Raw genomic sequence first — 12,069 nt, 5'->3', positions numbered from 1 at the left:
AAATGTCTGCAAGTTGATCTTGAACTTGAAAGTAATAAAAATAAGCCAAAAATAATCTTGAAAGTAATAAAAATAAGCCAAAAATAATCTTAAAGGAGGTGATCCTTGAAAGATGATAATCAATCTTAATTTACTTAGTCCAATGGTAATTGACATCATTACGAGTAATTTGAATAATACTCTAACTATCACAGTGGATAGGAATATAAATGAAATTGTCACACCTAAATCCTGCAGTAACTAACATAACCAATCAAGTTCAAATATGGTGGCATTATTTAGGATACAATAGTTAAGAGAAAGAGGGATGAGTTGAGAGGCAAGGTAGTGAGGTGAAGAAGGTGTGGGGAGAAAAAAGAAAGTAGGGTCAATGGGGTGCTAATACACTGGATTCCAAAAGATATCGTTTGGGGAGGGAAAACAACACAAAAGCGCTTGGATGGGGTTCAAACTTCAAACTTGGGTTATCAATTCTATTTAATCATTCATAAAAATTAAAATCTATTTGACCAATTTTGGTTAAAAAGAATCTGGACCAAGATTAAACCTAAAATCAAAATTTTTGAAATTTATAATTTCTTACCGTAATACCGACTTCAGGGGTGGAAAATTGACCGACACAAAAAATTTCGGTCAGTCTCAAGCGGTTGGTTTGGTCCTGTGATTCTTTTTCATGCAACACTTATGGAAATTAAGAAAAAAATTAGAAAAAAAAAATTCTAAAAATAAAAGCAATAGTCACGCCAGTTGTCGAAGTTGACTAAAGATTAGTATTTTATAAAATAGATACAACTTTATCAAGTTTTTAAAAGGAAAAAAATTATATAAAAAAAAGGACATCCCATACCTGGTGTAATTGCGTAAAATGTAAATATTTGAGCTAACTAAATACTCATAAACTCTCTAAAAATACTCAATATGGACCTTGGTCTAATTCGGTAGTCTTTCCTGAAAATTAATTTGAACTCCAACCTTTGCGCCTACTTTATTATAAGAATTTTGTATTTATAAAATAACTATTACGCCAAAGGTGATATTAAAATAAAAAAAGAGTTCTCATAAAATAAAATAAGTATCCACGAGGAAAGTATGAAAAACTCTGGGATGTGATCACAAGCAACCAACTTGGCATACCTAAAACTACAATATTAGAACGGTTTTTGGTCACGTAGTTGTCACTTGTCACTGCTGCTAAATATGTTTCGGCAAGTCCTTTTAAGGATCGGAAATACCACAAAAACCTCTCCTCCTTATAACCATATATGGAGAACAGTCACTTAATTAATTGTTTAACTTAAGAGAAACATATCTCAGTCTATGGGAAAAAAAAAAAACCCATTCATCCAATGAACCAAGAAAGTCAATAAAACCCCATATGTTTTTTATTATTTTTCAAATCATGAGAATCGTGTGGAAACATCACTACACGCTAAACATATTACTTGCATTGAAAATGATTTTTGACAAAATATACGTGGAATTAGAGGGTCTTGCGTGAGAAAGGGATACAAAGTACAAACTACACGCTAAACTCTAGTACAAGTTGGCCTACACCTATTTTTTCCATGCAGAATAGCTGTCTTGGACATGTCATAAATGTGATTTCAATATGCAAATTTTGTGTTATTTTTCTGAATTCTTTATGTTTATAAGATAGTGAATGTAGCTGCTAGGTTCTCAGATAAATGTAAAAATGCTTCAAGCAATAAAGAAATAAATATTACGTATAAAATTCATTTAATGTGGAAGAATATGATGTTATGTATTTTGCTTATAACTTATAAGTGAGACACTCCCTAAAATAACCCTCAAAAACATAGCCATGACCCATGAGGTTGCAATCATACATGGTAGCGCCACTCTTATCTTTCAAGTTCTCTTCTGTTGAATTTTTTAAACTAAATTTTCTTTCTTTTCTTAAACACACAAAAGTTTGATGAGTAAGTATCAGTTTCTTAAAGATCTTCTTTCTTCTTCCTGTGTGTTTGTTAAAATATTTAGTTTTTTCAAGAAAAAAATTTATTTAATTTAACACGTAAATTCTATTATTGATCAAGTCCCTCTATTTTACAGTGAAACACGATCTAAAGGCAAATCAAAGTCAAGTATTGGAACGATGACGTGCGTCGCGGGTTTAGCAATAGGGTTTTTAAAATTAAAAAAAAAAAATTGGAAATCGGTTTAGCAATGCTTGTCTTACTCTTGTTGTTGCGCAACAATGTATTATGTATATATATGACCCGTTGGGTTGAAATAATGAAAGACTCAATTCCTTTTTTTTTTGAATCAGGAAAGACTCCTTGATGACAAGAAAGTACACCTAAAACGTTACTTGTTTAGCGAACGTTTCTAGCTTTTTTTTTTTCCTTGGCAACCAGACCTGCGCTTATGGCTGAGTTTGGATAGCACATCTGCGTCTGCGTCTAAGCTTTCCGCGTTTTTTTTTTTTTTTTTTTTTAAAGACCAGCGCCTAGTGCACTGTTCATGAGACATGAACAGTGCACTAAGGCATATGAACAGTAAAAAAAGAGTAAACAGTAATTTTTTACACATTTAAAAATTATTTTGTTACAGTGTTTTCAGTTTTCAGTAATAAGTTCTATCCAAACGGACCCTATATATATTCTAGAAGGAAAAATACTATTATATATAATTTTATATACACCATAAAATGTGCTAATCATGATTTTAAAGTTCAAAATTTAGACTTTAAGTCATTATTTCAGTACATTTTATGAGAGTATCATGTGTGTAATAAACATCACCCATTTTAGAATAGAGTAATGCTATATATATTACAAAATTTACTATATTTACAAAGTAATGTCTTTGACACCTGGGCCACTTTGTCTTAATAAAGTTGAAGTATTTTCTCTTAAAAAAAATGTCTTGACACCCCTGACCTTTAATATAGTTGCACTTATACCTTCTAAATTAACTTTTATTTTAGCAAATATAGTACATAAACTTAAGTACTATAGCAAATAGACCCATTTGACTTTTCCTTTTGCCAATCTAATACATAAATTTTGATACTATAGCAAAAAGACCCCTTTTAACTTTTTTTTCCTCACCAATTTAACCACTTTTTGTACCAAATAATTTATAAAAAAAAAATGAAAATGAAGGGGTCTTATTGAAACAATATAAAAGTTTAGGGGTCTATTTGTTTCAATATCAAAGTTCATGTACTAAATTGGCTAAATTAAAAGTTTAAGAGGTGTAAGAACAACTACCCTAAAATTCAAGGGGTCTTAGGGGTTAGGGCATTTTACCCCAAAAGAGTACTTAAAAAATTTATTTATTATGTTGTTGATATAACACTAATCACATATATTGTTAGGGATTCTTATGCAGGTAGAGCCAGATCAGGATTTGGTGTCAACCGACTCCCATTCAAGTGGGAAACTATCCCACCCACCATCAACCATCATATTGGACAAAACTGTGCATATCCCATCTCTGTTTAGATGATCAGGCCTTAAGCGAATCTTTAGGTACAACATGTCAAAAAAAGATCCCAAAATAGTGAAAATACACGTTCACAATCACAAAAATCCATAACTTTTGACCTCCAACTAAACAAATCTACAAATACAGTGCCGCATAAATAAATAAATAGATGTTAAAAAAGGTTACAAATCTATCTAGAGCTCTATATCATTGTCGTTGGTGAATTCCAGGATTGAGACGCAATGCCATGCCATCTAGTGTAGTCAAGCCACTATGGAAGGCCAAAGATGTTGCCGTTGTCTTATCCTTGTCGCTGTTATTGTCGTATTGGGTTGTTGACTTCTTGTTGAGGTCCTCCACCGCAACCCTTCAAGTCGAATTAGGATGGCTAGATGGGATATATAGATTTAGTGAGTCCGCTGATCAGTCATATTCATTGTCATGCATGCTTTCATTTTGTAATAAAATTAATATAAAAAAATTAGCATTTTCATCAAGTAATATGTTAATGAGTGTAATTATGGAGTCCAAATCTTTTATCTCACTTTCCTTGCTCCACCCTATATTTCACAAATAAAAACTTGACACATTTCTACCTATTTAATTAAATTCTAATTTTTTTCTTATTTCAAACACCTAAAATAAATAAATAAATAATCAAATACATTCCCACCACCACCACCAGTCACCGCTAGCAAAGATCGCCAGTGCCATCAACACTAGCGCTCATGACCAACCACCGTCTCTCTGTTCAAGGCACTGCCTTTATGTTCAGCAAACACAAATATTAAATCCCTATTGTTTTGAGCCTTTTGACAGAGGAGCCGCCTCTATGTTGAACAAACCAAAATAAAGTTTGATTTTTGTTTGTAACTATTCCTTGCCTTTATTGTTTCTGTAGCTTTCTTCTTCAATCATCAAGGCACCGAAATTTTCCTTTTTGCTTCTTAAATTTTGAATCACAACAGATTGCAAGCCTAGCTAGAAAGTTTACGCTTTTTGAGTTTCAATTCAAACCAACAAAGCAATTTGGTGTTTTGGTCTACAAAGAAATTAATTAAATAAATAGACATGTGTCAAGTTTTTATTTATAGAGTATAGAGTGGAGCAAAAAAAGTGAGATAGGAGATTTGAACTCGTAATTATGGTAGCGTAACACTTTAAGTGCGTATAAAGTTCATTGGCAAGCAATTTAATGCAATGCTTCATATATTAATTAACTTTATATTTCCCCACTTTGCTTTGGGATACATTGAATAGTGTGGCAAAAAAATTTGTAGTTCAAATAACACCTCATAATATTTCCAATTGATAGAAACATTTACGGTTTAAATCTCTCATTTCCCAACCATTGAATTTTTTTTATAAAAGAAATGAAGTGTGATCCTTTATTTGGTCCTCTTTTAGATACAATTTGAAAGGTAGGTTAGTTTGTGAAAGATAAGGGTTCTAATTAGCTCAATTGAAAAAAGTTTTTTGTCATTGAATAAGAGATCTGGTGTTTGATTCCACCTTACACCAAACATTCAATTAGTATCTTGGTCTAATGATAAAAAGCTACCATCAAGAATGAACGTCATAAGTTGAAACTATCTCTCCAAAAAAATAAGTATGAGAGATAAATTAAGGACAAAATTTAGCTACAAAATTGGTTATAACTTAAAGTTATAACCTTACATAACAAAATAAACATTTCTACATATTTTGAAAATCTAACTATTGAATTTCATGTTCTTTACGCTCTTAATATACATGTCAAATTTTGTATCAATCGAATATTATTTACTATATGATCTATAAGCTTATATTTTATGCATACTTTTTAACTACAAAAATTTGCAATTTAAATAATTTATTGATAACATAACTATTAATCTTTAATTTTCTAAAAATTTTGCAAGCATGAAGGATACAAGAAAAAGATGTAATCCAATGGTAGATTTGTCAAAATTCACCTTTAATAAAAAAATATTGAGTAAGGTTGTAACTCTAGGCTATAACTAATTTTGTAATTAGACTTTGTAATTAATCTTATTGATGAGAGAGAGAGAGAGAGAGAGAGAGAGAGAGAAACAAGTCCTTTTGGAATTCACAAGTTATGCACACTTTTTACTTTTAGTGTGCGCTTGGGTTAAAATGAAAAATGAAAATTATTTCACTATTCAGCATATTTTTTATACTATTCATGAGTTTTACTGCACTTTTTGATACTATTCATGACCTCACTGTACTATTTTAACTAACTTTTACCTTTATCTACAGTACTTTCAGCAATAATTCTTTAGTTTTAGCAAAATAAACGATATCCAAACACACCATTAATACAACCATAATATTTCCCATATATACCTACCATAATTTCAAAAGACAAATATTTTGTCTACTTTTGGTGTTCCATTTTATACTCTACTAATTTTGGTGTGTGATTTCATTTAAAACTTTTGCTATTTTATATGAAATGTAAAACAAATATATGGTAAGTTGTGTTTGAGGAAATCATGACTTCTACTCCTAAATTCAATTTTTTAGATTTTCTTTTGATTGAATTATAAAAAAATAAAAATATTTTCTTTTGATTGAGAAAACAAGGATCAACGCTAACACACACGCAACAATCTCAAACGTTTCTCTGCTAATAAATCAAAGATCACATTAATCTTCTTTTATAGCATAGCAGAAGTTGGCAAAGATTGGTTAGATAACTTCATTAGTATTTCCCATCCATCTCTCTCTCTCTCTCTCTCTCTCTCTCAAACCCTAGAAGAAGAAGAAGAGTGAGAGACAATAGAGACTAAAGATTAAAAGTCATGGCAACCCTCCGAGTTCACTCATCCATATTTTTTCTGTTTCCAACCGTTCTCCTCCTTCTTCTCCTCCTCCACTTCTGTACCTTAAACCAAACCCATCCCTCACTCATTTTCTCTTCCATAACATCTTTTGACCATATGCAAACGAATTATACAACCCCACAAATCTCACCCGCACGCGCTCCTGCTCCTGCTCCTGCTCCAGCCATGGCAGAAGCTTCTCTTAGTCCTCTACATATCAGAGTAAGTTCAATGGTTAAAATATGCTTGTAAATTTTGAAAGATTCATAATATATGTATTTGATTCAATATGAATATATATGATCTTCTTCTTCTTCTTTTTTAAATTTTTGCAGAACAAGAGTGGTAAGAAAAGAATTGAAGACGACTTGGCTAGAGCAAGAGCGGCTATTCACAAAGCAATTCGTACGGGGAAATGGAATTATACATCTGATGATGATGATGGAAGTTTCATCCCAAGAGGTTCCAGTTACAGAAATGCCTATGCGTTTCACCAGTTAAGTTTTCTTTTCTTTTCTTTTTGAAGCCACCAGTTAAGTTTTCAGAGATACAGGCTTATTTGGTTTCGTTTATTCTATGCTAAAACTCTAGTATTAATTCCACCTAATAACTTGCCTAAACTTAAAAGACAAAGCGAGTTGGCAATAATCCCGAAACGTAACTTTTTGAGTTTTGAGTATTTTCCTCGTTTGCTTAATTGCTTGCTACTACTATTAAAGTTGGGAGCTCTGAAATTAATGTTGAGATCTTCAAACGGTTCACCTTCATGGTATCAAGAATTTTGTTTTTGGTGTGTTGGTGGGTAAAGGTTAAGATTGCAAGTCAAAGTTTTGGAGTATGAGACACGGGTCGATGAATTTGCGAATTAAAAGTGAAAGCGTGAGTGATTAACACACGTGAAAACCGTTTGATACGTTGGAGGATTCAAACCCAAATTAACCTTGATTTATGGTAGTAAAATACAAGACTCTTGGCGAAGTTCGTGCCAGTCAACTGTGGTCGAATTTGATATGCATGCTTTGATTGTATTCTTAATGCGTAATGAGAGGGTCCAAATTTTGGTAAAACATGCAACTTGACTAATTAAGTGCTGCCTATTTAGAGTAACGTAATGAGTAGTGATGGACATGACTTCAGCTACATACCTTTTATAAAATCTAGTAGGTTACCTAATATGTTCAAACATTATCTTTTTATCATTCAAACGGTGAAGTGATGATATTATTAACTTCTATTTCTGTACAAAATCTTTTCTTCTTAGTCATTATAATATATATATATATATATATATATATATATATATATATATATATATATATATATGGGTTAGAATTGAGTTATTCTTCTTTTGTATTAATATAAAACTTTATGTAACGATAAATTTTTGCATTTTTCTATATTTGGTAATATCATAAAAAAATGAATCATAAAAAATCTATCTCTTTATTTCTCTTATTTAGTTAGACATAAGATAGGGTTGTTTTCTATTAAAATTTTCTAAAAACAACTTTATATTTCCAACTCAATTTAAGGTTGCTACCAAATATATGAAAGTAAGATAATTTTCTAAAAAATACTTTATAGAGAATGATTCCTTGTTTTTTTTTATTTTTTATATACAAAATAAAAATTTTACTCTAACCTAATCTAAATATATATATGTGTTAAGCTTTTTCTTAAAGACTTGAACCTGACTCTTGCCCCTTGCACCCCACAAGTACTCATTGTTTTAAAAATGTTAATGTGAAAACAAATAGAGCATTAGTGTATTTAATTATGATACTAAACTACATTATATAATAATAATATTTAAAAAATCCAAGCGTTGAATTATATATTTTGTTTTTCATATGCATGTTAAATTTTATTCTATGAAAAAGGTAAAAAAACTATATTTATGTTGCACTATTCATGTAAAGTGTACATTGTAGTAATAAGAATTGTACATTTTCTCCCAAAGTAGCAAATATTAACCACATTTTTACCTAAAATATACACTTTACATGATATATTTGTGTATGCCCTTTTATGTAATTTGATTCAAACTTATCTTGGTGTATGTGTGTAACAATTTCTAAGTCTTGCACAACTTAAAAATTAATAATAAAATAAAATATTAGTAGATATGTACTAAATATTACTAATGAGATTTATATCTAGGCTTCTAACGTTATACTAATTAACTATCCATTTGGAAATAGATTATCTAGCTTTTTGCTGAAATTTTTTTTTGAAAGTATGTTAAAGTATACTTGTACTTTGAAAAAAAATTAAAAAAATGATAAAAAAGTTTTAAAATACTAAAAACTAAAAGCTGAGCTTATAAACTAATATCAAATAGACACTAAATATTACTAGAAGAGTATAAATGTGTCAGGAAAAAATTGTATTTTAATTAGTAGAAGTAAATCATAGGATGGATCATGTAAGTTAGATTATAGAAATTAATTTTTTTACCTTTTCTTTTTTTAAGAGTGGTAATGTTTGACATTATTTACAAACGCTACACGCACGTTCAATTCTTTATGGATTTTTTCCCTTTTTATGGGGATTCTTTATGGATTTGTATTTGATATAAATGATTTTATGTCAAAATGAGTGAACCCACTTATGATTAATAAATAGGTTAATTCAATTCATCGTTCATGTCAAATCTATTTTGACATGGAATCATTTAACATATATTTCTAATTTTCTAAATGTCATTTTTATCTAACATAAATTTGAATATTAAATTTAAAATTGACTAAATAAAAGAATTGTATTGATTATATTCAAAATTTTTCATTTAAACCCTAAAGTATTTAATCCTTTTATCCAAAACAAAGGAAAAAAAATCTCATTTTCATTTTATTTTTGTAAAATTATATATTTCTAAATTCAATGGTACTTCATTAGGTTGAATTATGAAATTTTAGATTCTATGTTACCAATACTTTAATATGATTTTTTTTTTGTTTATGATTATTATACTTAATGTGCTTATAAAATATAAGAATATGTTAGTGATTTAAGTTATGGTTTTAAATGGGTTGAAATAGGTTGTGTCCGTGTTAGTGCAACATAACTTGATTGAAATGAATCATGTTTGTGTCAATCTAATATGACCAACTTTTTAAACAAGTGATGTGGGTCATGTTGTGCTAACCCATTTAGAGGGGAAAAAATTGTGTTGAAGTTGAGAGATTTTGATATAACTATTAAATGAGTTGTGTTTATACAAGAGAAATAACAATTTTGTTTACTTAATTCTCATGATTTTGGCTGACCAGGAGTCATAAAGAAATGGTGAAGAGATTCAAAGTGTGGGCTTACAAGGAAGGAGAGCAACCCTTGGTCCATGATGGACCCACTAAACACATCTACTCTATTGAAGGTCATTTTATTGATGAAATGGAAAGTGGGAAGAGCACATTCATGGCCCGCCATCCTGATGAGGCCCATGTATTCTTCCTACCCATAAGTGTTACATACATTGTTGAGTACATCTACCTGCCTATCACAAACTACGCTCGTGATCGACTAGTCCGGATCGTCTCTGATTACATCTATACTGTAGCAAATAGATACCCATATTGGAATAGAAGCAGTGGAGCGGACCATTTTTTCGTCTCTTGTCATGATTGGGTAATATATATTTTACAAATCATGCATATTTTTTTAGCATCTTTAGCTAAGTCTCTTTTATTTTATATATCTTATGAATTTATTTTTTAATAAAAAAAATTTGGTTGGTTCTAATTAGAGCAAAAGCCTGCCCAAAGTCCGGATGTTCAATACTTCAATTTGAGTTTGTGATTTGGTCTTGGGTTGGTTCAATTCAAAATTCAAAAACTCTAAGCTTAGAAGTAAGATTTGTGGCCATAATCTCACTGGGGCTCAAATAGCGAGATGTATAAAAGACTATAAGAATTTAATATATTGTTAATTTGTTATCAGGCTATATTACACTTACAACTTATTTGGAATAAGATTAGCACACTCTCAAACAGTTTTGTGGGCACTAAGTTTTGGATTTGACTTCCATAATAGGAAAGGCCTATGAATTATTGGTGAAATAAAGACTTAGTACTCACCATATGATTTAACGTACCCAATGTGATATCTTATTATACTAATAAACTAGTTTCATTCACTCTCTAATCAACTCCACTTTCAACTTGATTTGATCATTGGAATAGTGAAACACAAGTACACTTTTGAATCCACCTAAATCCATCCTCTATCTACAAAGAAGTAGCTCATCTAGGTTGAAGATTTGGTCCATTTTAGTTCAATTTTTAGTTTTCGAATTGTTTTTCTACTTCAACTTTTAACTAATAGTCTGTCTCACTTTTCTATCAAATTAGCATAGAAAGCTTTTCTCTATCCCTTGAGAGTTATAAACATAAATCATCCAAATGTTAATCAAATACTAGATTACATATTTATCTAGTAGCACATCTTCTTCTTGATATTCCAGGGACCAGAAGTATCAAAAGATGATCCTAAACTTTTTAAGAATTTCATGAGAGTACTATGCAATGCCAACACCTCAGAAGGATTCCAACCAAGAAGGGATGTCTCATTACCGGAATTTAACTTGGAACCCTTTAAGCTCAGCCCACCTCGCAACCTTGGCCTAGCCCCTAATAAGCGTTCTATCCTTGCATTCTTTGCAGGAGGGGCTCATGGAAACATAAGGAATGTTTTATTGGAGTATTGGAAGGACAAAGATGATGAAGTTCGAGTCCATGAGTACCTTCCCAAGAACCAAAGCTATGGTAAACTTATGGGACAAAGCAAGTTTTGCTTGTGCCCAAGTGGGTTCGAAGTGGCAAGCCCAAGATTGGTTGAGGCAATTTTTGCAGAGTGTGTTCCAGTGATTATTTCTGATTATTATGTGTTACCCTTTAGTGATGTTCTTGATTGGAGCAAGTTTTCACTGCATATTCCATCAAAGAGAATACCAGAGATTAAGACAATTTTGAAAGGCATTTCAAACAGCAAGTACTTGAAAATGCAGAAGAGGGTGACAAAAGTGCAAAGGCATTTTGAGCTGAATCGACCGGCTAAGCCATTTGATGTTTTTCATATGTTGCTTCACTCAGTTTGGCTTAGAAGACTTAACATTAGGCTGCAATAATTTCCTTAATCAATTTTGTGCATAGATTTCTAATCATCATTTGTATGTTTTAACTGATTTATGTTAAATAAAATATAAGAATGCATGATTATTATTTTTTTATTTAAAGTTAAATACAACAATAATATTATTAGCAAAAAAAATACAACAATAATATTTATTAGTTATTACTTGTAATCCGCATTTTCTTCTATTGAAGTTTTCAAGATTTTTAGTTTTTACTCATAATCTAAACTCTAAACACACAAAACTTCATGCTCGACACAATTTTTGGTGACTAGTATTTTAGGTTGAAACACAGCCTCTATGTTGGCTGTTCAAGTTCACTAGGACTCTAAATCCTTCTTAGTTGACAACTATGAATCATTTAGCTAGAAATATAACATATCTTGCAATAACTTAACATTGTCAATGCATTTAATGTTCTACACCCATACTTTCCCCTAATGTCAGCGGTAGCAACTGTTAAAAGTATTTGTGTAGATTGTGATATGGAAGAAACAAAGTGGATTTGTGTTTAGCGTGCTATTAATAAAGATGTTTAGGGTTCAAATCTCTCTCTTTTATCTAGACATTTAAAAAGAAATGAATGTTGAATATCTAGCTACAAAATGTGCTAACTTCAAACTTACTATTGATAAACAAAAAGTCTCTCAGTCGCTA

General features: G+C 30.7%; 1 protein-coding gene across 1 annotated transcript; it reads left to right on the top strand.

The window, feature by feature from the left end:
- The first annotated feature begins 6,064 nt into the window (after positions 1-6,064).
- Positions 6,065-11,500, top strand: LOC142622463 (putative glycosyltransferase At5g20260). Its single transcript, XM_075795930.1, has 4 exons — positions 6,065-6,503; positions 6,617-6,777; positions 9,554-9,908; positions 10,744-11,500. Exons 1-4 carry the CDS (start codon positions 6,261-6,263, stop codon positions 11,404-11,406), a joined length of 1,422 nt encoding a protein of 473 aa, XP_075652045.1. The 5' UTR covers positions 6,065-6,260; the 3' UTR covers positions 11,407-11,500.
- Positions 11,501-12,069: the final 569 nt, after the last annotated feature.

This window comes from Castanea sativa, chromosome 1 (assembly GCF_040712315.1).
Source record: "Castanea sativa cultivar Marrone di Chiusa Pesio chromosome 1, ASM4071231v1".
Lineage (NCBI taxonomy): Eukaryota > Viridiplantae > Streptophyta > Magnoliopsida > Fagales > Fagaceae > Castanea > Castanea sativa.
Note: the sequence above shows the minus strand (reverse complement) of the source record. Positions and strands in the feature narration are given on the sequence as shown.